This window comes from Nerophis lumbriciformis, linkage group LG03, assembly GCF_033978685.3.
Source record: "Nerophis lumbriciformis linkage group LG03, RoL_Nlum_v2.1, whole genome shotgun sequence".
In the NCBI taxonomy this organism is placed as follows: domain Eukaryota; kingdom Metazoa; phylum Chordata; class Actinopteri; order Syngnathiformes; family Syngnathidae; genus Nerophis; species Nerophis lumbriciformis.
This window is the reverse complement of record NC_084550.2, coordinates 35,803,907-35,830,041: the sequence shown is the minus strand read 5'-3', so window position 1 is coordinate 35,830,041 and position 26,135 is coordinate 35,803,907. Positions and strand designations below refer to the sequence as shown.

Sequence of the window (26,135 nt, the reverse complement as noted above, 5' to 3'; positions counted from 1 at the left end):
ATTCAGGACTACCTCCTGATGTGGTCTGAATCTGATGCCAAAAGTTCAAATTTGAAGCACCTTGGAGCGTTTAGACTGGCAAAAAATTGTTTTGATCTGAATCACTTGAGGGCAAAAAAAAAATATTTGGTGCGTAGTGTAAACAGGACCTACAATTGTTAGCCGAAATGTTCTAAATGAGCGTAATATTTTAATGCTGGAATTATTTGAATTGATGTTGAAATGAGGAATAATAAGTTCTCAATTCATTTCATTGGGAATTTGGGGCCAGGAAATGTGTAATTCAGGGAAAACCAGGAATTACTGTGAGGTGAAAGCGACAACATGTGAATGTTTGAAAAATGTGGTCGTTGAATAATAATATTGCTGAGACGTTTTGATGCACAATAACGTGTGTAAATGCTCTTCAAGCAAAATGAGTAAAACAATTTATTTTATCAAACATCCATCAATTCATTGCATAGTTATATTCACCAGTGGTCCTCAGTAGGGAAGGCAGATAGTGGTCATTGAACACCAAAGTGCTAAAATAAATACGTTTTAAATCCCAAAGTTTCCTTAATATGGCCACCTGTGCTTATTTACTGGCATTGCATAGCATTGACATATATGCTTGAAGGTTAGTACTGAACTACATAGTCTGTGTTTCACTCCGTCCTTGTCATGTTTCACTACATTCAAGGGTCAAAAGTGTTAAGTGTGTGACGGACATGTGGTCAGTAGTTTTGCACGAGGGGTGAAGGCGAGAGGTGGCCGGCGTCTGACCACCTTCCTTCAGGAAACTTTAAGTGCTTTTTGGCGCATTCACATTACGGTTTGATTTTCCACAGCTGCAAAAGAAGCAGAACATGTTCAACTGTTGAATGACATTACATTCATTCATATACATTCACTAATCCATGCCAATAACCATCTGCACTTGCAGCTCTTTAACTCTCTAGTTCAGGGGTGTCCAAACTTTCTGACTTGGGCGCCGCTTTGGGCTCGAAACATTTGGTAGAGGGCCAAAAGCCGACTGCATGTAAAGTAATACACACACATACATATGTATATACCGTATTTTTCGGATTATAAATCGCAGTTTTTTTCATAGTTTTTCATAGGGTGCGACATATACTCCGGAGCGACTTATGTGTGAAATTATTAACACATTACCATAAAATATCAAATAATATTATTTATCTCATTCGCGTAAGAGACGAAGCAAATGTCCGCAATCGTCACACACACGTCAGCAATCGTCATACACGACAATAAGAATTCGGCGGGGGCGGGTCATGGCAGAAATGCATTGTGCGTCATGGCAGAAGTGCATTGTGGGTCATGGGATGCTAACTGCTGCTACATCCGTAGCTATTAAAATTGATTATTTCTACATTGGCGGTAACTTATAAAAACTGAGAAGGGCTGAACTAAAATGGCACTGAAAAGGAAATCATATACTGCAGATTACAAGCCAGACGTAGTGAAATTTGCAGCAGAAAACGGCGATCGAGCAGCAGAAAGAAAGGAAGCGGCGCATACCAGGAGCGTCAACGAGGAAGAAGATTTCATCGGATTTAACGATCAGGAGTGACAGATTGTTTGGTAAACGTATAGCATGTTTATATGTTGTAGTTATTTGAATGACTCTTACCATAATATGTTACGTTAACATACCAGGCAACAGTTGGTTATTTATGCGTCATATAACGTACACTTATTCAGCCTGTTATTCACTATTCTTTATTTATTTTAAATTGCCTTTCAAATGTTTATTCTTGGTGTTGGATTTTATCAAATAAATGTCCCCAAAAATGCGACTTATACTCGAGTGCGACGTATATATATGTTTTTTCCTTCTTTATTATGTATTTTCGGCTGGCGCGACATATACTCCAGAGCGACTTATAATCCGAAAAATACGGTACTGTATATACACACAGTGTATGTATATATATTAGGGCTGCAACTAACGATTAATTTGATAATCGATTAATCCGTCGTTTATTACTTCGATTAATCGATTAATAATCGGATAAAAGAGACAAACTACATTTCTATCCTTTCCAGTATTTTATTGGAAAAAAAACAGCATACTGGCATCATACTTATTTTGATTATTGTTTCTCAGCTGTTTGTGAATGTTGCAGTTCATAAATAAAGGTTTATAAAAAAAGAAAAAAAAAGAAAAAAGAAAAAAAGCCTCTGCGCATGCGCATAGCATAGATCCAACAAACCGATGACTAAATTAATCGGCAATTATTTTTATAATCGATTTTAATCGATTTATTCGATTAGTTGTTGCAGCCCTAATATATATATATATATATATATATATATATATATATATATATATATATATATATATATATTTATATACACAGTACAGGCCAAAAGTTTGGACACACCTTCTCATTCAATGCATTTTCTTTATTTTCATGACTATTTACAGTGTAGATTGTCACGGAAGGCATCAAAACTATAAATGAACACGTGGAGTTATGTACTTAACAAAAAAATGAATGGTGAAATAACTGAAAACATGTTTTATATTCTAGTTTCTTTAAAATAGCCATTCTTTGCTCTGATTACTGTTTTGCACACTCTTGGCATTCTCTCGATGAGCTTCAAGAGGTAGTCACCTGAAATGGTTTTCTCTTCACAGGTGTCATAGTTGTGATGCCTTCAGTGACAATCTACAATGTAAATAGTCATGAAAATAAAGAAAACAGATTGAAATGAGAAGGTGTGTCCAAACTTTTGGCCTGTACTGTACACACACACAATATATACATATATATATATATACACAGGTAAAAGCCAGTAAATTAGAATATTTTGAAAAACTTGATTTATTTCAGTAATTGCATTCAAAAGGTGTAACTTGTACATTATATTTATTCATTGCACACAGACTGATGCATTCAAATGTTTATTTCATTTAATTTTGATGATTTGAAGTGGCAACAAATGAAAATCCAAAATTCCGTGTGTCACAAAATTAGAATATTACTTAAGGCTAATACAAAAAAGGGATTTTTAGAAATGTTGGCTAACTGAAAAGTATGAAAATGAAAAATATGAGCATGTACAATACTCAATACTTGGTTGGAGCTCCTTTTGCCCTCAATTACTGCGTTAATGCGGCGTGGCATGGAGTCGATGAGTTTCTGGCACTGCTCAGGTGTTATGAGAGCCCAGGTTGCTCTGATAGTGGCCTTCAACTCTTCTGCGTTTTTGGGTCTGGCATTCTGCATCTTCCTTTTCACAATACCCCACAGATTTTCAATGGGGCTAAGGTCAGGGGAGTTGGCGGGCCAATTTAGAACAGAAATACCATGGTCCGTAAACCAGGCACGGGTAGATTTTGCGCTGTGTGCAGGCGCCAAGTCCTGTTGGAACTTGAAATCTCCATCTCCATAGAGCAGGTCAGCAGCAGGAAGCATGAAGTGCTGTAAAACTTTCTGGTAGACGGCTGCGTTGACCCTGGATCTCAGGAAACAGAGTGGACCGACACCAGCAGATGACATGGCACCCCAAACCATCACTGATGGTGGAAACTTTACACTAGACTTCAGGCAACGTGGATCCTGTGCCTCTCCTGTCTTCCTCCAGACTCTGGGACCTCGATTTCCAAAGGAAATGCAAAATTTGCATGGTTGGGTAATGGTTTGGGGTGCCATGTCATCTGCTGGTGTCGGTCCACTCTGTTTCCTGAGATCCAGGGTCAACGCAGCAGTCTACCAGCAAGTTTTAGAGCACTTCATGCTTCCTGCTGCTGATCGGGCTGTCCCGATACCAAGTAATTTAGTACCGGTAGCAAAATGTATATTGATACTTTGATACTTTTCCAAATAAATGGAACCAAGAAAAATGTCAATATTGGCTGTGTTTTAACAGAATATCTTACACTACATTAAACACTCACAGTCAAAGAACAATTTTACAAGGTTGAAATATAAATTAAAAGGCATTGAAATGGCATCGACCCTGAAGGGAACGTCTCCAAACAGCAGGACAGGTGTAACAACTACATTATTACCTGTCACTATTTAAACTCCTTGTGCAGATCTGAATGCTTATTATTTAAATGTTTATATAAGTTTGAAGCAAAGGTGATAATACTAATCGCCACATTTGGCGAGGCGTGTTTTAAAGCAGCTGTTGTGAGAGTGTGTGTGCTCCTTTAAGAATGTCAGAATCTGGGGTTGGTGAGTGAGTGAGTAAGTAAGTAAGGGAGTGAGTGGGCAAGATAGGAGAGGTAGCGCTAGCATGTGCAGGAGTGTTAATAGCATGGTGGATGTCCGGTTGTGCCCTGTGGAAATTATGAATTAAGTGACCAAGTTGTAACTAATCAACGGCCTCGTCATTCCAACCAAAGAACGGAGCTTTACGGACCCATTGTGAAGTGAAACGTCTCCCCTGCTCTCCTCGACCACGGTCTGGGAGCCGACAAGCAGGAAAGATGTAAAACAGTACTTCCAACGCGGGTCCTCCATGTTTAAAGAGTCACATTTAATGTTACTTGTGAAACCCAAATACCTCTATATTGTACTTCACCACCCTCTTGATTAACAAGTAGAATTGTATTTTTTTGCCATTCTTCCTCTCCAAAATGTTATTACTTGTATGCACTTTGTGTGTGCGTTTTAATAATAATAATACCTGGGATTTATATAGCGCTTTTCTAAGTACCCAAAGTCGCTTTACATGTAGAACCCCTCGTTTTGACACGCTCAACATCATGCACCTCCGCTCTGTAGTCACCCCCACAAAGCGGCACTCAGATGAAAGAGCGGTACCGGTACTTTTCAGAAGGGGGTGTAGTACCGATTTCAATTGATTAGTACCGCAATACTTTATTAGTACCAGTATACCGTACAACCCTATATACACATATACTGTATACATATACAGTATATACTGTATCTTACACATATATATGTCTACATATTATATTAATATGATGGATATATATTTAATAATTAATATAATTGGATATTATGACTATGTGAAAGTTTGACTCCTACCTTGTTTACTTCTGTGACAACTTCTTTAAAGTTTTGTAATCAATCAGAAATATCAAGCAGCTAAAATGTGCCAAATATGGATAAATGTGGAAAGTGTTTAGCATGTTTCCCATCATGCTTTATAATGGATTTAAATGGGTGTAATTTTTTTTTTTTTTTATGGTGCATGGATATTTTTTCTAATACCAACAAATTTCAGGGAGCAGGTTGTGCTATGTGTGACCATGTCTGTTGACATTTTGTGTTGGTTGTTTTTTTTGCACCATGACTAGGGAAGGTTGTTTGCATTGGGTCATATAAGTAAATTATGCGCATTGGGATAGGCTCCAGCACCTCCCGCGACCCCATAAGGGACAAGCGGTAGAAAATGGATGGATGGATGGATTTTCTATTCAGAGCATAATAAAGGTCATTGACCTGAATTACTCGCATTATCCACTAAATGGTGACAGAATGACAGCATAAAAGGTAGTTTGGACACCCCTGCTCTAGATCATTGATACTCAAACGGCGGCGCTGTCTACAGATGCTCATGAACACCATTTAAATTAAAAAAAGATGTTAAACTAGACATATGAACTTGTTGTAAAAAATACAACGTTAAGACCAAAGATTAGCTGAAATTTTAAGTTTCTTTTGTTGAAATGTTGGAGTCACCTCATACGCCACAAGCCACATTCTACAAACTCAAACCAAACATGGTGGAACTTTTTTAGCTTTAAGCTTTGAAATAACAACAAATCAGACACTAGAACAAAGTGTTTTACCGGAATGGAGACTATTTTACATTGCAATTGAACCGAGTGGAGACTCACTCTAATGTTGAAGCCCAGCAGGTCGCTGACCACGGCGGACACAGCCGACAAGATGACCACTCTGGTGATGTTGTAGATGAGCGGGTTGACGGTCAGACCGAGAAGGCGAAAGGGAGTGTCGAGCTCCTGGCAAAGGTTCAGTGTAAACGGGTCACAGGTCAACAGGGAACTACAAGTGGTAATACAACTATCTACTGTATGTTGGGAGGAGTGGACCAAGTCTATGAGAACTTGGTTTGGGCACCAGAATGATGGGGTCATTGACCAGAAGATAGAGGTTGGCACTACCGAGGGGGCACATTTGCACACTCTGTGTATTGCTATAATATGTTGTGATGCATTGACAAGCCACCACCACCTCTCACCTTCATGAGTTTAGAAGCGAGCTTCAAGACGTTGTTCACGATACTGAGCTCTTCTTTCTTGTTGGGCTTTTTCTCCATCTTGAGGTACAAGTTGATCTGAAAGACACAGTGGCGCTCAGTGCTCATGACATGAGGCACACTTGCACAGTCAACATGTCTAATACATGCATTAAAAGTTGAAATGCAGCTCAGTTTTGATTGGTTAAAGAGTATTTTTTGTTATGTGAGTAGTTTTCGATGCATTATCCTGTACCATTGATACAGGTGAATCTAAAAAAATTAGAATAACGGGCAAAGTTTATACAACCAATTACATTTACAAAGTGAAACTTATGTATGACACAGTCTCAGGACATGCAACTCATGATACTTCAAGCCTTCTTTTGTTATAATTTTGATGATTACAGCTTGTGAAAACTTCTAATTGAAAATCTCAGAACATTTGGGGTTTTCAAAAACTGTAAGCCATGATTATCAAAATGATAATAAAGGCTTAACATATCATACTTTGCATTTATATCACATACTAGTTTCACATTTTAAGTTGAACTGCTGACATGAATGGGCTTTTGCACGATATTCAAATTTTTGGAGTTTCACCTGTAATATGTTGTTAAGAATGGTGAAAGTTGTTTTTAATGTATTTTGCATGTATTTACAACGTGAAGCGCCATATACATATATTTAACTTTACTTCTTCTGGTTTACTTTAACAGCAGTCTTCTTAACCATTGTTGGGCCGTGAGCGCCAAAATATCTGTTTCTCAGCTGTGGTCCGTATGGGCCGCAGCGGTACTTGGATGTAATACACTTTTCCCATGAATTGATTAACGTGGACCCCGACTTAAACAAGTTGAAAAACTTATTGGGGTGTTACCATTTAGTGGTCAATTGTACGGAATATGTACTGTACTGTGCAATCTACTAATCAAAGTTTCAATCAATCAATCAATCCACCATTTGTGGCAGTAATGACAATATCAAACAGAAGCTGTCTGGAGCTATAAAGTCTTAGAGGAGTTTTTTAAGCGCAAAAACTATGACTAAAAGGGATGAAGCAGTATTCTAACTTGCACTTCAATTTTATAGACAGTTTGTTTAAGAAACATATACTATTAATTATCAATGTAGTTAGAATGTATTTATTTTAGCACTGTGTAATTAATTGTATGTACATTTATTTTCACAGTTTTTATGAGTCCCTTCTTTTGCAGTATATTTGATGAGTAGTTATTTTTCTAATCAGCCTGACCTAAGCCTTGATAACAATCTTTGTAAATACTACATGCTTTCATATCACTTGACGAAGTTGTAAACTGTAAGTAGCTTAGTTGTAATTATTTAATTAAAGTCAAAAGTACGATTACTAATTCAGTGTTAACATTTAAGTGGGTCCCAGACCCTCCTGTAGTGGAAAAGTTAGGGCCCGAGGTAAAAAAAAGTTAAGAACTCCTGTTTTAAAGTGTTTAATATTCAAGACAGAACAGGTGTTTGTATTGGGGGAAAGACATTAATGTGTCTGGTATTTATGTTAGTATTTGAGCTAACTAGCGATTAGAGCGCTACCTGCTTCGGCAGGTAACTTTTCAAAGTAAGTTAATTAATCAGATCCATCCATCCATCCATTTTCTACCGCTTGTCCCTTTTGGGGTCGTGGGGGGTGCTGGAGCCTATCTCAGCTGCATTCGGGCGGTAGGTGGGGTACACCCTGGACAAGTCGCCACCTCATCACAGGGCCAACACAGATAGACAGACAACATTCACACTCACATTCACACACTAGGGCCAATTTAGTGTTGCCAATCAAACTATCCCCGGGTGCATGTCTTTGGAGGTGGGAGGAAGCCGGAGTACCCGGAGGGAACCCACGCAGTCACAGGGAGAACATGCAAACTCCACACAGAAAGATCTCGAGCCCGGGATTGAACTCAGGACTACTCAGGACCTTCGTATTGTGAGGCACATGCACTAACTATATTTACTGTAATTAAAAATTAGTAACAATAATACAAAACGATCAGGGATTTTATCGCGGTTTATTATAATAACAGTAATCGTTACATTCCTGGTACATTTACACGTTATATGTTTTACAGCTACAAGCAGCCCTCTGAGAGCAGCTGTAACCCGCGACGTGGCCCACCATGAAAATTAGTTGGACACCCCAGCATCAGATCGTGTACCTACTGTGTGGCTTTGAATAATCTACATTCAAGCGGATAAGTGAAGTCAAGTTCTGACCTGCTCAGTGAGAAGCACAGAGGAGTTGCTGTACTTGCAGTTTGTCTCCGACCCCAGCGTGGCGAACCGCAGCAGAAAAAGGATGAGCGACGAGGCCCACACCATCAGCTCCCAGTTGGTCAGTGACTCTAGGAAGGTTTTGTGGCTCTGCAGAAGCTTGGAGTGAAATGCAAGCGTTAACTCGTTCCATCCTCGGGCCTGCACATCAAGAGCCGCGCACCAACATGTTACCTGCGCGCAGATGATGAATGAGATGGAGAGCGCCAGCAGAAAGATAGTGGACACGATGACGTCGACGGAGCGCTGCGGCCCGCGCCTCTGCAACGAGCCAGCAAAGTGGACGTGACAAAAAAGCCTGCGGTAAAGCCAGCCTGACAGCGTTTGTGGGACACGCACCCTGAGAAAGGAGCGCAGCGACAGCCACATTTTGATGTTCTGCACCTTCTTCAGGCGGAAGTGAGGGATCTCCGACTTCTTGGCCTTGCGGGCTGACGTGAGGTGGTTGAAGTGTTTGGCGAATAAAAGTCTCTGTTGAGGAGACAATGTCCAGTCGATGGAAGTCAAGCAACATGTCCAAAGAAATTCATATTTGGCAATGAAAACAAAAAAAACAATGCTCTGGCTTTTCCCCCCGCATTCTCATAATCGTCATAAATCACAGTTAATAAAAGAAAACATCAATATTTAAACCTGATGTTAAAAAAGGGGAACATTTTATAAAATACTGACATAATGCTAGATTGTTGTCATTAAATCCTTATAAGATATTTTTGTTTTTTTGCATTCTGATTTGTAATAATCGCCTTGTTCTAGGTGGTTACCAATGGTGCCAAAAATTTTAATAATCCATTTTGGCTCTAAATCACTCTAAAATGCATGCAAAAAGCGTCAACAATACTCCATTTACATCTCGTGACCTGAATATTGATCAAGTATTAGCGATATAGTCATTATAAACATTTATGCAGACAAACAATTTTTAGCTGCGTCGTAAATAACACTAACTAGCTTGTGCAGCTCCCGTGTTATAAATCATGCCTCACACCTGCATAGTAGAAGGTCCACCACCTTAGGGGTGTTAAAAAAAAAGATTTTCAAATGAATCGCGATTCTTATTTGTAACGACTCATAAATCGATTACAATAAATAAAAAATTGATTAAATTTTTTTTAAATGTTTTTAATCCGTCATGTCCAGCCACTCAGACAAATCATATTGTTGATGTACAGTAGATGATCTATATCTGCTGTACACATTTACTTTAGAAAAGACAGGTGTTGGATACTTCTCTTCTTGCCTTATTTGTATTTGACTTTATAAAATATTTGGGTAAAATGCTGTTAATCAAAACCAGTTTTCTTTTAAGTAATATAGAAATGTATTAGCGCTGTTTATCTACTTTATATAGGAATGTAGTTAATCATAAAACTGCCACTCAATGTCATTAAAAAATTCTTGATTTTGAATCAAGGATCGTTTTGAAACAAGAATTGATTCTGAATCGAATCGTTACCCTCAAGAATCTAATTTAATCAAATCGTGTGGTGCCCAAAGATTCCCAGCCCTAGTTGTGGACATAAACCGAGAAGTTGGCAAGAAAGACACGAGTTTGAGGCACCAGCTTTTTTTTTTAAACCCTTAACATGAATTATGATTAATTATTCATCTAAACGGCGGGATTTGAACATCCAATCAGTCTGCATCCTAATGACAGCAGACAGTAAGTCATGATTTTATTATGTTTGTGGTCTTTCATGAAGTCTGTCGTGATTCGTAGTGTTGTCGTCAAAGGGAAAAGCGAACATTGTGATGCGTCTGGGAAATTTATGCTTGAAATTAGAAAAATATGTAAATATTACATGTTATTATGAATGTTACTACGTTACATATATACTTACCGGTATATCATGTATATATTACATGTTATTATGAATGTTACTATATTACATATATACTTACATCATGTATGTATTACATGTTATTAAGAATATTACTACATTACACATATTCTTACATCATGTATATATTACATGTTATTATGAATGTTACTACATCACATATATACTTACATCATGTATATATTACATGTTATTATAAATGTTACTACATTACATATACTTACAGCGTGTATATAAAACCTGGATGGAGATGTTTTTAGAGGCAAAATAGAGCGACTCTATTGCTAGCTGACTTTAATTAACGTTTATTTGCGAGTTAGAATTCATAAAAAAAGAAAACACGTGTGCTTGTCTTTCATAAGGATTGTGAATGATGAGCAAAATTCCAAAAAAGTGCAGTTCCCCATTAACATTAATGCATTATACCCAAAAAAATAACCTGTAGAAAAATGTGATGCCAAGAAAATGTGGTGTGGGGTGGGGGAACACATTCGTAATGTCGTGTAAAAGCCTCCTCAGAAGAGGTAAATATTTGCTCGCCTGCTTGTAGGTCCTTTCGGCCACACACATCATGAAGAAGAAGAGTCCAGTGAGACACACTCTCAGCACTGTGGTGATGAAGTAAAAGGCGTAGTTGTGAGCGCCAGCCGGCCTGAACAACAGCTCCACCAGCTCAGGAGCCGACAGCGAGCAGAAGTCGGACATGTCCAGACGCTGGGCTAAGCGGAAGGCGAAGGGCAACAGCGCCAGCGTGGCGGTCACCAGCCCACCGAACACCAGGTAGCCCATGCCTTGCTCTGCGAGCTTCACCTGTTAGTGACAGATGAGAGGACAAGAGGACATCTTGTGAGGGTGTGTAAAAAAACACGTGTAGAGGGAATTAGCCTTCAGAGCAAAGTATGCAAAGGGCCTTACAGCCTTACTCTAAAGTGAAAACATGTCATTGTGTCCTCAAAATTCTACACACAATACCCCATAATGACAATGTGAAAACGTTTTTTTTCACCCAACCATGCAAATTTTGCATTTCCTTTGGAAATCGAGGTCCCAGAGTCTGGAGGAAGACAGGAGAGGCACAGGATCCACGTTGCCTGAAGTCTAGTGTAAAGTTTCCACCATCAGTGATGGTTTGGGGTGCCATGTCATCTGCTGGTGTCGATCCACTCTGTTTCCTGAGATCCAGGGTCAACGCAGCCGTCTACCAGCAAGTTTTAGAGCACTTCATGCTTCCTGCTGCTGACCTGCTCTATGGAGATGGAGATTTCAAGTTCCAACAGGACTTGGCGCCTGCACACAGCGCAAAATCTACCCGTGCCTGGTTTACGGACCATGGTATTTCTGTTCTAAATTGGCCCGCCAATTTAGAACAGAACTGACCTTAGCCCCATAGAAAATCTGTGTGGTATTGTGAAAAGGAAGATGCAGAATGCCAGACCCAAAAACGCAGAAGAGTTGAAGGCCACTATCAAAGCAACCTGGGCTCTCATAACACCTGAGCAGTGCCAGAAACTCATCGACTCCATGCCACGCCGCATTAACGCAGTAATTGAGGCAAAAGGAGCTCCAACCAAGTATTGAGTATTGTACATGCTCATATTTTTCATTTTCATACTTTTCAGTTGGCCAACATTTCTAAAAATCCCTTTTTTGTATTAGCCTTAAGTAATATTCTAATTTTGTGACACACGGAATTTTGGATTTTCATTTGTTGCCACTTCAAATCATCAAAATTAAATGAAATAAACATTTGAATGCATCAGTCTGTGTGCAATGAATAAATATAATGTACAAGTTACACCTTTTGAATGCAATTACTGAAATAAATCAAGTTTTTCAAAATATTCTAATTTACTGGCTTTTACCTGTATATTGTAGCGGTTGATTTAAGGACATAATTCACCACACCTGTTATTTGAGTTTGTCATCATTCACTGTACTGTTCTATTGTGCATATGACAATGTTGTTCTTTGTGTGCAGTTAAGAGCGAGTAATTCGGCGCGGCCCCTTTAAGTGGCCGTCAGTAGATTCTCGCAAAGGTGGGGGTTTGTTGTTCCCGCGAGATTTGAGTTTTTGTTTTGATATCATTCATTCTTGCTTGTGCTTGGAAGAATAAACGACGCACACGTTTTTGTGTGTCAACTATACTTAAAGTTGTCTTGCTTTCACGCCACGAGCACAACACTGGTGACCCCGACGCTTCACTGAACGGATTCGGTGAATATTAGCGACCATGACGGCGAATGCGGTTTCTCTTAAGCTGCCCGAGTTCTGGGAAACTTCCGCGACCACATGGTTTGCCCAGGCCGAGGCACAGTTCGCCCTGCGTGGTATCACCGAGGACGACACTAAGTTTTATTATGTCGTGTCCTCCCTTGGGAGCGCGACGGCGGACAGAGTGGTTGGCATCCTCACGCACCCACCGGAGAGGAACAAGTACCTCACGTTGAAGGCTCACCTCTTACAGACATTTCAACTTTCTGACGCGGAGCGAGCTAGCCGCCTTTTTTCGTTGCAGGGGCTTGGCGATTACAAGCCCTCTGAACTAATGGACAAAATGCTGGGTCTCTTAGGTGAGCACAGACCAGGATTCCTCTTCGTGCAGTTTTTCCTGAGGCTCCTGCCTTCTCAGGTGCGGGCTTCTTTAGCCAACACCGCCATTTTGGACTGCCGCGAACTAGCTGCTGAAGCTGATAAGTTCTTTTTAGCTTCCCAACCTAGCTTTGTGGCTGCTTTCCTTCCGGCTGGGACAGAAAGACCCATGGCAGATTCTCCCACTATCGCTGCTGCTGCTGCGCCCCCCAGGCGGCAACCGGATTCTGGACTATGTTTTTTCCACGCAAAGTTTGGGACCAAAGCTAGGCGGTGCCGTCCCCCGTGCAGTTTTCGTGGACCGCCGCCGGGAAACGCCGGGGCCGGCGTTCAGCAGTGGCCATGAGCGTCGGCAGTGCGGGCAGGCTGCTCTTCATCCAGGACTCCCTCTCTGGGCGACGGTTCCTGTGTGACACCGGCGCGCAGAGGAGCGTCCTACCAGCATCAAGGTTGGACATGCTGTCTGAGTCGCATGGCCCCCCCATGGAAGCGGCCAATGGCAGCCCTATCCGCACTTACGGAATACGGTATGTGGAACTGTGGACAGCGTTTCAGTTGGGACTTTGTGACTGCTAAAGTGACGGTGCCGCTCATCGGTGCAGATTTTCTCGGTGCTTTCGGCCTCCTTGTGGATGTTAAAAACAGGCGTTTGGTGGATGCGATTACGTTCTGCTCGTACAAGTGCAGTCTCAGCGCGACAGACTCCATCAGGCTTTCCAGCATGCTACCCATCGCAGACGTTTTTCTGCGCCTCCTCGCCGAGTTCCCCACCCTGGCGCAGCCCACGTTCTCATCATCTACCGCCAAGCATGGTGTGGAACACCACATTGCCACCGCGGGCCCCCCTGTGCATGCACGAGCCCGGCGTTTGGACCCTGCTAAGCTCTCCATCGCTAGAGCTGAATTCGAGACCATGGAACGCCTCGGGATCATTCGCCGCTCAGACAGCCCGTGGTCGTCGCCCCTCCACATGGTGGAGAAGCCCGGGGGTGGTTGGCGGCCATGCGGTGATTACCGCATACTCAACGAGGCGACTACCCCGGACCGTTATCCGGTCCCCCACATACAAGATTTTTCCGCCAACCTCGCTGGAAAATCTGTGTTTTCTAAGGTAGATCTCGTCCGGGGCTATCATCAGGTGCCGGTCCACCCCTCTGATATCCCGAAGACAGCGGTCATCACCCCATTTGGACTGTTTGAATTTTTACGTATGCCTTTTGGCCTTAAGAGTGCCGCACAGACTTTCCAGCGGTTAATGGACTCTGTTTTACGTGACTTGCCGTTTCTATTTGTCTATTTGGATGATATCCTGGTCGCAAGCACCTCTCAGGCCGAGCATGTGACCCACCTCAGGTCCCTTTTTCAGCGCCTTAGCCAACACGGGCTCATTGTTAACCCAGCTAAGTGCCAGTTCGGGTAGTCTGTAATCGACTTCCTCGGACATCGTGTCACTGAGTGCGGGGCAGTTCCCCTCCCAGCGAAGGTTGCTGCCATCGCAAACTTCCACCGCCCACTCACGGTTAAGGCTCTTCAGGAGTTCCTTGGCATGGTAAATTTTTACCATCGTTTCATTCCCCGAGCAGCTGACCTCATGCGGCCGCTGTATGATGCTCTTAAAGGAGCTGCTCCCAAGCACATGGTGGACTGGTCTGACGCACGGCACACTGCTTTTTTGGGGGTCAAGTCTGCTCTCGCTAACGCTACCCTGCTGGCACACCCATTACCTGATGCTCCTATTGCAATCACCACGGACGCGTCAGACTATGCTGTAGGTGCAGTGCATGAGCAGTGGGCGGGTGGCACTTGGCAGCCTTTGGCTTTCTTTAGCAGGCAGTTGCGTCCCTGCGAGCGGAAATATAGCACATTTGACCGTGAGCTCCTTGGCCTCTATCTGGCCATACGCCATTTCCGTTCGTTGCTTGAAGGCCGGCCTTTCACGGCTTTTGTGGACCACAAACCCCTCACTTTCGCGATGGCCAAGACGGCTGAACCGTGGTCAGCTCGGCAACAGAGGCACCTCTCCTACGTCTCAGAGTTCACGACGGACATCCAGCACCTTGCTGGTAAGAGCAATGTCGTGGCTGATTGCCTTTCCCGAGCCGTCGCGAGCGCTGTCCATGTGGGACTCGATTTTGCACAAATGGCATTTGACCAGGCCGACGACCCAGACATCCAAGCTCTGAAGGCTGCAGCCACAGGGCTTCGGTTGTCTGAGGTCCCATTTGAGGACACCGGGGTTACACTCCTTTGTGACGTCGCTACCGGTCGGCCACGGCCCCTCGTGCCCGCCATTTGGAGGCGGCGCGTGTTCGACTCCATCCACGGCCTTTCCCACCCTGGGAGGAAACCTTCCCAGCGGCTGGTTGCTGCAAAATTTGTCTGGCGTGGACTGAAAAAAAACGTTAGGGACTGGGCTTCCACATGTGTGGCATGCCAGCGCTCAAAAGTGCACTGCCACACGCGGGCCCCACTGGCACCGTTTACGGTTCCGGAGCGCCGTTTTGACCATGTCAATGTGGACCTGGTCGGACCTCTCCCATCCTCACGCGGCTGCACATACCTCCTCACGATGGTCGACAGGACCACCCGCTGGCCGGAGGCAGTACCTCTGACGTCCGCCACCTCCGCGGAGGTGGCGGAGGTGAAACTCCACCACACGACGGCGTATCACCCGCAGGCCAATGGTATGTGTGAGCGATTTCACAGGTCCATGAAGGCAGCACTTAGGGCGTCCCTGAAGGACAGCGCTTGGGTAGACAAGCTCCCTTGGGTGATGCTGGGGCTTCGGACTGCCCCCAAGGAAGACTTGCAATCTTCCTCGGCAGAGTTGGTGTATGGCCAGCCCCTGCGAGTGCCAGGCGACTTTATTCCTAGCACGACGACACCTTGGTCCGCCGGTAAGCAGCGAGCTGCTCTCCTCGATGCCGCCAAGAGTTTTGCCCCCATCCCCACTTCTCAACACGGCCTTACGCCGCCTCATGTTCCCGCTTCCTTAAAGGGAGCAGCGTTTGTTTTTGTCCGACACGACGCCCACCGCGGCCCCCTTCAGCCTCCTTACGATGGGCCATTTCGCGTCCTAGAGAGCGGTGACAAACATTTTCTGTTGGACATCGGGGGTCGGTCTGAAAAGATCACGGTGGACCGGCTGAAAGCGGCCCACTTGGATCTTAGTCAGCCGGTTACCACGGCCGTACCCCCGGGCCGGGGTCGTCCGCCCGCTCTACCTAGGCCCCATGATAATGTTATGCATCCTTCTACGCAGGCCCCCGGGACCTTGGACAGTGCAGGTGCCCTTCCGGTCCCCCCTGCTGACTCCCCGGCGTTGGTACCGGTCCGGCGCACCCGGTCTGGTCGGCCCGTCCGTGCCCCTGTCCATTGACGGTTTGTTTTCTTTGTGGTGGCGAATTCTGGGGGGACGTGTGTAGCGGTTGATTTAAGGACATAATTCACCACACCTGTTATTTGACTTTGTCATCATTCACTGTACTGTTCTATTGTGCATATGACAATGTTGTTCTTTGTGTGCAGTTAAGAGCGAGTAATTCGGCGCGGCCCCTTTAAGTGGCCGTCAGTAGATTCTCGCAAAGGTGGGGGTTTGTTGTTCCCGCGAGATTTGAGTTTTTGTTTTGATATCATTCATTCTTGCTTGTGCTTGGAAGAATAAACGACGCACACGTTTTTGTGTGTCAACTATACTTAAAGTTGTCTTGCTTTCACGCCACGAGCACAACAATATATACATATATATATATATATATATACTTTTTTTTTTCCCCCCATCTGTTCTGTCCAGTCAGACAAATCATATTATTGATGTAGATGATCATACCTGCTGTACATACACTATATTGCCAAAAGTATTTGGCCACCTGCCTTGATTCACATATGAACTTGAAGTGCCATCCCATTCCTAACCCACAGGGTTCAATATGATGTCGGTCCACCTTTTGCAGCTATTATAGCTTCAACTCTTCTGGGAAGGCTGTGCACAAGGTTGCGGAGTGTGTTTCTAGGAATTTTCCACCATTCTTCCAAAAGCGCATTGGTGAGGTCACACACTGATGTTGGTCGAGAAGGCCTGGCTCTCTCAGTCTCCGTTCTAATTCATCCCAAAGGTGTTCTATCGGGTTCAGGTCAGAACTATGTGCAGGCCAGTCAAGTTCATCCACACTAGACTCTGTCATCCATGTCTTTATGGACCTTGCTTTGTGCACTGGTGCACAGTCATGTTGGAAAAGGAAGGGGCCTGCTCCAAAATGTTCCCACAAGGTTAGGAGCATGGAATTGTCCAAAATGTTTTGGTATCCTGGAGCATTCAAAGTTCCTTTCACTAGAACTAAGGGACCAAGCCCAACTCCTGAAAAACAACCCCACACCATAATTCCTCCTAAACCAAATTTCACACTTGGCACAATGCAGTCCGAAATGTACCGCTCTCCTGGCAACTTCCAAACCCAGACTCGGCCATCAGATTGCCAGATGGAAAAGAGTGATTTATCACTCAACAGAAGGCGTCTCCACTGCTCTAGAGTCCAGTGGCGACTTGCTTTACACCACTGCATCCGACGCTTTGCATTGGACTTGGTGATGTATGGCTAAGAAGCAGCTGCTTGGCTATGGAAACTCATTCCACGAAGCTCTCTGCGTACTGTACGTGGGCTAAATGGAAGGTCACATGAAGTTTGGAGCTCTGTAGCAACTGACTGTACAGAAAGTCAGCGACCTCTTTGCACTATGCGCTTCAGCATCCGCTGACCCCTCTCTATCAGTTTACGTGGTCTACCACTTCGTGGCTGAGTTGCTATTGTTCCCAAACGCTTCTATTTTTTTTATAATAAAGCTGACAGTTGACTTTGGAATATTTAGGAGCGAGGAAATGTCACGACGAGATTTGTTGCACAGGTGACATTCTATGACAGTTCCACGCTGGAAATCACTGAGCTCCTGAGAGCGGCCCATTCTTTAACAAATCTTTGTAGAAACAGTCTCCATGCCTAAGTGCTTGATTTTAAACACCTGTGGCCGGGCCAAGTGATTAGGACACCTGATTTTGATCATTTGGATGGGTGGCCAAATACTTTTGACAATATAGTGTATTTACTTTAAAAAAACAGAAGTGTTCTCTTGTTGTCTTATTTGTATTTGACTTTATTAGATGTTTGAGTTAAATTTTGTTAAACAAAACCAGTTTTCTTTTAAGAAATGTATACATTTATCAGAGCTGTGTATCTATTTTATGGAGAAATGTAGTTAATCATAGAACTGGCACCCATTGTTATTAAAAAAAAAGTTTAGTAGGCTAAAGACAACCCATCTAGATATTAGGGGTGTCAAAATAATTGATTTTCAAATTATTTGAGATTCTTATTTGTAATGATTCTTAAGAGATTCAAAAATGTTTATATAAAAAAATATATATACAGTATATATATATTTATTTATTTATTGTTTTAATCCATCCTGTCCAGCCACTCAGACAAATCATATCATTGATGTAGATGATCTATATCTGCTGTACACATTTACTTTACGAAAGAGAAGTGTTAGGTACCTTGCCTTATTTGTATTTGACTTTATTCAAGGTTTTATTTTCAGTAATATAGCAATTTCTCAGAGCACTTCCATCTATTTTATGGAAGAATGTAGAACTGACACCCAATGTTATTAAAAAATGTTTTTTTAAATTTAGTAGGCTAAAGTCAACCCATGTAGATATTAGGGCGTGTCAAAAAAATAGATTTTCGAATTATTTGTGATTATTGTTTGTAATGATTCTTAATAGATTAAAACAAAATCTAAAATGTATTAAAAAAAATTCAAAAAAAGTTTGTAATCCTTCCTGTCCAGCCACTCAGACAAATCATATTGTTTATGTACAAAACCCAAAACCAGTGAAGCTGGCACGTTGTGTAAATCGTAAATAAAAACAGAATACAATTATTTGCAAATCCCTTTCCACTTATATTCAATTGAATAGACTGCAAAGACAAGATACTTAAAGTTCGAAATGAGAAACTTAAGCTTAAATTGTTCAACAGTCCGGAGTCTCTGTCGTGGTATTTTAGGCTTCATATTGCGCTACACATTTTCAATGGGAGACAGATCTGGACTGCAGGCAGGCCAGTCTAGTACCCACACTCTTTTACTATGAAGCCACGCTGTTGTAAGAAGTGGCTTGGCATTGTCTTGCTGAAATAAGCAGGGGCGTCCATGATAACGTTGCTTGGATGACAACATACAGTATGTTGCTCCAAAACCTGTATGTACCTTTCAGCATTAATAGTGCCTTCACAGATGTGTAAGTTACCCATGCCTTGGGCACTAATACACCCCCATACCATCACAGATGCTGGCTTTTGAACTTTGCGCCTAGAACAATCCGGATGGTTCTTTTCCTCTTTGGCCCGGACGACACGACGTCCAGTTTCCAAAAACAATTTGAAATGTGGACTCGTCAGAGCACAGAACACTTTTCCACTTTGCATCAGTCCATCTTAGATGAGCTCGGGCCCAATAACTTTATTAAATGTTTTCTTTTAAATAAAATAGAAATGTATCATATCTGATTTTCTATTTTATGGAGGAATGTAGTTAATCATAGAACTGGCACCCAATGTTATTAAAAAAGTATAGATTTTGATCGAGAATCGATTCTGAATCGAATCGTTACCCCGAAGAATTGAATTGAATTGTGTGGTGCCCAAAGATTCACAGCTCTACCGACTACCTAAAGTTGTTTTTGATTCCATTCCTCCAAGTTTATGTGCCTTTTGCAACATCAGCATGTTTTTTGTAGTGCAGCACATTGTCATGTAAGAGGTTTAAAAGGCTATGGCCGCCGTACCCGAGTGAGTATGATCCCGCTGATCTCCAACACGGACATGTCTGCTTTCTTACACTCGCCCTGCTCCCAAATGATGGCACTTACTCGGTCCTTGGCAGGATGGCACGCCTGGAGCCAAGACAGCTGGTGCTGCCACACAATGCACATGATTAATGCGCACAATCATAACACAGAAACCATATCTGAAAGGCGTAGTTGGTAACCGTACTCCAGTGATGCCTTGCTGCAGGCTCTCGTCATCGCTGCTCAGCGTGGTGTTCTGCTGAAGTGCCAAGCTGGCGGCAAACCTCCCGTTGTCCTCGCTGTCGCTGCTGCCGGTGGAGACAGTGTCCGGTCCCTGGAGAAGCTCCTCCCACATGGTGTCGTCGGTGTCAGAGGCCGGACGGGAGCCCGTGCTCGGTCTGAGGCGCTCTAACTCTCGTGGCTTCACCCTGAAGGCACTGGCGCATTCCTACCTTTGCACAAGTAACATATGAGGAACATCTCTCTGTATGATACTTGCAGTTCTACACCGATGCAAACCACTATAACACACATGCAGTTGTTTCTATGTCACAAGCTGGTGCAGCAGATCAGGATAAAAAAAAGCTGTCATACTATTAAGATTAGAGATGTCCGATAATATCGGACTGCCAATATTATTGGCCGATAAATGCTTTAAAATGTAATATCGGAAATTATTGGTATCGGTTTCAAAATTATCGGTATCGGTTTCAAAAAGTAAAATGTATGACTTTTTAAAACGCCGCTGTGTACACGGACGTAGGGAGAAGTACAGAGCACCAATAAACCTTAAAGGCACTGCCTTTGCGTGCCGGCCCAGTCACATAATATCTACGGCTTTTCACACACACACAAGTGAATGCAAAGCATACTTGGTCAACAGCCATACAGGTCACACTGAGGGTGGCCATATACACAACTTTAACACTGTTACAAATATGCGCCACACTGTGAACCCAACCAAACAAGAATGACAAACACATTTCGGGAGAACATCCGCACCGTAACACAACAGAACAAATACCCAGAACCCCTTGCAGCACTAACTCTTCCGGATCGCTATAATATACACCCCGTTACCCCCCACCCCACCTCAATCCCCCCACCCCCACCCCTGCCCAACTAAACCTCCTAAATTTGGGATATGCTCAGGGAGAGCATATCCCAAATTCCAAACTGCTGTTTTGAGGCATGTTAAAAAAAAAAAGCACTTTGTGACTTCAATAATAAATATGGCAGTGCCATGTTGGCATTTTTTTTCCATAACTTGAGTTGATTTATTTTGGAAAACCTTGTTACATTGTTTAATGCATCCAGCCGGGCATCACAACAAAATTAGGCATAATAATGTGTTAATTCCACGACTGTATATATCGGTATCGGTTGATATCGGAATCGGTGATTAAGAGTTGGACAATATCGGAATATCGGATATCGGCAAAAAAGCCATTATCGGACATCTCTAATTAAGATGTTTGACTACCATCTACAGGACTAGGGATGTGTACGTACATATTATATTAGTATGATGGCTATACAATTAATATAATGGATATATAATTAATATAGTTGGATATTAAGAGAATGTGAAAGTTTGACTCCTGCATTATTTACTTTTGTGACGACTAGGTATACCGGTACTAGAATAGTATTGCGGTACCAATGAATCAAAAACGGCACTATACTCTGTTTGAAAAGTACCAGTTCCCCAATTTATTTATTTTTTAACGGGCATGACGGCGCGTCGTCACGTTGTGACATTGCTGGTTTTACGAGCATAGGAGCATGTTCGGCAGTGCACAATCACGGAGTAGTTACGAGCAGACACAGTGTGTAAACAGAAAAGGGAGAACGGACGCATTTTGGCCTAAAAATTAAACAAAGGTGAAGTTATAACACTGAAATGCCTTCAGGAAGAGGTGCTTTAAGACATGGCTCGCTAGCTAGCCGCTAGCATCCATCCGCAGTCGGCAGTGTTTTAGCTACATCTAAATCACTAATCCTCGCCTTCATGGCGACAAATAAAGTGAGTTTCTTACAAGTATCATCCCTACAGGACGAGGAATAGCTAAACATGCTTCACTACACACCGTAGCTTACCTGAATGTAAACAAACGCCTTGGGTGGATCTACACGGTGGATCTACTACTAGGATTACGTGAAGTGAAGTGAATTACATTTATATAGCGCTTTTTCTCAAGTGACTCAAAGCGCTTTACATTGTGAAACCCAATATCTAAGTTACATTTAAACCAGTGTGGGTGGCACTGGGAGCAGGTGGGTAAAGTGTCTTGCCCAAGGACACAACGGCAGTGACTAGGATGGCGGAGGCGGGGATCGAACCTGCAACCCTCAAGTTGCTGGCACGGCCGCTCAACCAACTGAGCTATACCGCCCCATACGTCAATATTTTTTTCGTCACAAAATCTTTTTTCCTTTTTAAAAAATCATATTATGTTTATAAACTCTAAATACGTCCCTGGATGCATGAGGTCTTTGAATATGACCAATGTATGATCCAGTAACTACTTGGTATCGGATCGATACCTAAATTTGTGGTATTATCCAAAACTAATTTTACATGAGCTGATTATGACATTTTAACAGAAGTTAAAAGTGTCATAACTTTTGTTGAAACGGAAAATAACCAGATATTAACAGTAAATTAACTAGTGGATTAATAATACATTTTTACAGCTTGTCCCTCATAATGTTGACAAAATAATAGAATGATAAATGACACAATATGTTACTGCATACGTCAGCAGACTAATTAGGAGCTTTTGTTTGTTTACTTACTACTAAAAGACAAGTTGTCTAGTATGTTCACAATTTTATTTAAGGAAAAAAATGTTCTTCGATTGCAACAAGAAACATATGTTTAATGTACCATAAGATTTTTTGTTAAAATAAAGCCAATAATGCATTTTTTGTGGTCCCCTTTATTTAGAAAAGTATCGAAAAGTATCGGAATATATTTTGGTACCGGTACCAAAATATTGGTATCGGGACAACGCTGTGACGACCTTCTTAAAATGTTGTAATCAATCAGAAATCAGAAGTAAATCAGAAACATCAAGCAGCTAAAATGAGCCAAACATTGATAAGTGTGAAGAGAGGGTTTTACATATTTCCTATCTTGCACACTAATGGATTTAAATTAATCTAATTTTGATTATTTTTTTTTGTATTTGTACGTTGATCATAATATCCACAAAGTTAAGTGAGCAGGTTGTGTTATGTGTAACTATGTGTTGATCTTTATGTTAGATGCATTTTTCCCCCCACCATGACTAGAGAAGGTTGTTTGGATTGTGTCAAATAATATTATTAAATAATAATAATGCTATTATTTCAAAAGTACTTTCAAAGGTCATTAACCTGATTTACTCACATTTTCCACAAGATGGCAGCAAATATGTAGACAAGAGACTGTCTGGTATTTAAGATTAATTTGAAAGCACTCCGGTGCATGCGTTGTTGAACTCATGATGTCTCGCGGGAAATATTGAAGAGGCTGGCGGGCCGCACTTGGCCCGTGGCCCATAGTTTGGACACCCCCGATCTAGGTGTAATATTCTTGTGTTTAGACAAAGTTTTTTGTGTTAGAGATGTTTCTTAACAGCGGACAGTTTTGGCTGACACTTTTTTAAAACACAGGAAAGTATTTTAACAACACCTACTTTTTAGGTCTAAAACAAGTCAACAATGTTTAGCAGAGCAAGGTGCAATGCAGTTGTTTTGTCATCATCTTGCAAAGACCAAACAGGTTCATCACTGTGTTTCTATTCATTACAATTACACTAAGATGGAAATAATATTGACCTATTCATGTGATTCTACATGATATATCACATAAAACATAGAACATACCGTATTTTTCGGACTATAAGTCGCTCCGGAGTATACGTCGCACCGGCAGAAAATGCACAATAAAGAAGGAAAAAAACATATATACGTCGCGAATGAGATAAATAATATTATTTGATATTTTACGGTAATATGTTAATAATTTCACACACAAGTGGCTCCAGAGTATATGTCGCACCCACGGCCAAACTATGAAAAAAACTGTGACTTATAATCCGAAAAATACGGTAAATCAATTAGCATGTGAGGTGGGTGTGCATTAAAGGTGTGTTTTGATGCCACACAAACGATGGAGTGACGTTAGATGGAGACTAGAGTTTTGTCATTGCCTCAGAGCAACTTTATGGATTATTATATTAGTTCAACTTTTCACTTTTTTGAGTGGATTAATAATGGCTCACTGGATCGCTAAGAGGACGCTTGATGAATCGCGGTAGCAACGGTCGTGACTCGTGAGTAAAGCGCGTTCACTTCAAACAGACACCAACTCTTATTAGCGTGTGTGACTTTGAGGAGGAAATATTGTTGTGTTACAAACGCTTGTGTGGTGTTGCTTCCTTATTTGTCATTATTTATAACTGATTATCATGTTTATGATGATGTTTATGCGTTGCAGCAGCACAAGTAAACGTCGGTCAGCTGGATAAAATAAAAATACAGAAAATCTTAACCCAACTAGGAACCAGTCCAAAAAATACCGGTACTCGGTATACATCCCTACACAGGACTGAAGGGGAAATGTGTTGCTCATCAGACAATTCATATGGATTGTAAAGTTCACCTGAGGCCTCACCGCAGCTTTTGGGTTGGACTTTCTTGACCTCAAAGAAGACTGCGAGGCTGCACATTTCTCCTGAGGAGGATGAATCACTTCCACTGGTTGCACCCCGTCCTCTTCTTCACTAGAGAGCTCGTCAGATGCTCCAAAGTCTGACTTTCTTTTGCTCTACATTAAACAAATAGTACATTTTACCAACAGAATGTATTTGTTATTTACAGATTTTTTGTATTGCTACATAGTCGTCCCTCGCCATGTAGTGCTTTTAAGTTTGCCGTTTTACTCCATTGTAGATTTTTTTAAAGCATGTACCGTATTTTCCGGACCGTAGGGCGCACCGGATTATAAGGCGCACTGCCAATGAGTGGGTCTAGTCAGGTCTATTTTCATACAAAACGCGCGTCGGATTATAGGGCGCATTAAAAGGGTTATATTATTTTTATAAATTGAAAACATTTCCTTATGGTCTACATGTAATGGTGGATCTTTGGTCAAAATGTTGCATAGATGATGTTTTACCGATCATCTTCAAGCCGCTTTCTGACAGTTGCTTCAGGAGGCGCCGTTTTGTGGGCGGTCTTATTTACGTGGCTCACCTTCGGCAGCGTCTTTTCTCCGTCATCTTTGTTGTAGCGGTGTAGCGTGCAAGGACGGGAGTGGAACAAGTGTCAAAAGATGGAGCTAATTGTTTTAATGACATTCAGACTTTATTTGAATCAATAATGGAGCAGAATCTCCTCATCCGTGGCTCACTAGTGAAATAACACCAGAAATGTGTCCCGTGAAAAAAACGTCCGACCGGAACTCTCTAATAACTAAAGTTCCTTGGGTGAATTATGTAAACTCACTACACCGGTATGTTTTAGCGCTTTCATGGCGAGTTCACTGACAGATATAAGTAAGAACTTTGCACTACTTTATATTAGAAATGGCAACAGCGGATAATGAATGTTCAATAACAAGAAGATAGAGACAAAGAAGAAGCTTTTCAGCTACGGTGTCGGCACGGACTACAAAGGCGGAAACGCGCACATTTTCAGGACTTATACAGATCCCAACTACAGATCAGCAGGTACCAGATGATAAGAAAAGTTGCTTTTGCATAATATTGTGAAACAAAACGCCAGATAATATGTCCTACGTATTATTATGGGGTGTGTGTAACACACCCCATAATAATATTTGTATGTTGAAGCACAGTACAATACATCAAGCGGTGCGGCTTCATAGCTAACCAAAGTCGTACTAAAACATTTTGATAGATTTTTGAGCGCCGTGTGTAATGTTCTATATTTTCAATGGAACATATACAATTTTGGTGTTGTGTACTTGAGTCATATTGCAATCTAAACATATCTTTTATGTGTGACTGCCATCTACTGGTCACATTTATCAATTTACCATGTCCAAATAAAATAGCTTTGAGGTCGGTAAGCACAACCAAAATTATTCCGTTCATTAGGCGCACCGCGTTATAAGGCGCACTGTTGAGTTTTGGACTTTAAGTGTGCCTCATAGTCTGAAAAATACGGTGTGTATCTTTTGAAAATTACTTCCATTTTTAAGGACAAAAAATAAATGGCTAAATGAACTACAAATATTAATACTATAGTAGTATTGGCCACTAGATGAGACTAGACAACTGCCACTGATTGGCAGAGCCTTATGCTGCATTACTACTATGTGGGTGTTATTTCATGACGAGAGGGATCTAATAAA

The 26,135-nt window shown here is 42.0% G+C and overlaps 1 protein-coding gene across 3 annotated transcripts in view; it reads right to left on the bottom strand.

Annotated features, from left to right (window-relative positions):
- Window positions 1-405: 405 nt before the first annotated feature.
- Window positions 406-26,135, bottom strand: part of phtf1 (putative homeodomain transcription factor 1) — a 46,982-nt gene continuing 21,252 nt past the window's right edge. The window contains exons 8-17 of one of the 3 annotated variants that reach the window (XM_061937664.1): window positions 24,420-24,584; window positions 19,974-20,216; window positions 19,766-19,894; window positions 10,872-11,141; window positions 8,830-8,961; window positions 8,665-8,751; window positions 8,434-8,589; window positions 6,193-6,288; window positions 5,828-5,953; window positions 406-830 (exon numbers count right to left, since the gene is read on the bottom strand). In XM_061937664.1, the coding sequence (XP_061793648.1) occupies window positions 810-830; window positions 5,828-5,953; window positions 6,193-6,288; window positions 8,434-8,589; window positions 8,665-8,751; window positions 8,830-8,961; window positions 10,872-11,141; window positions 19,766-19,894; window positions 19,974-20,216; window positions 24,420-24,584 (1,425 nt within the window). In that variant the 3' untranslated portion in view covers window positions 406-809. The remainder of the gene's footprint in view (window positions 831-5,827; window positions 5,954-6,192; window positions 6,289-8,433; window positions 8,590-8,664; window positions 8,752-8,829; window positions 8,962-10,871; window positions 11,142-19,765; window positions 19,895-19,973; window positions 20,217-24,419; window positions 24,585-26,135) is intronic. The other 2 variants (XM_061937666.1, XM_061937665.1) reach the window with 2 other exon arrangements.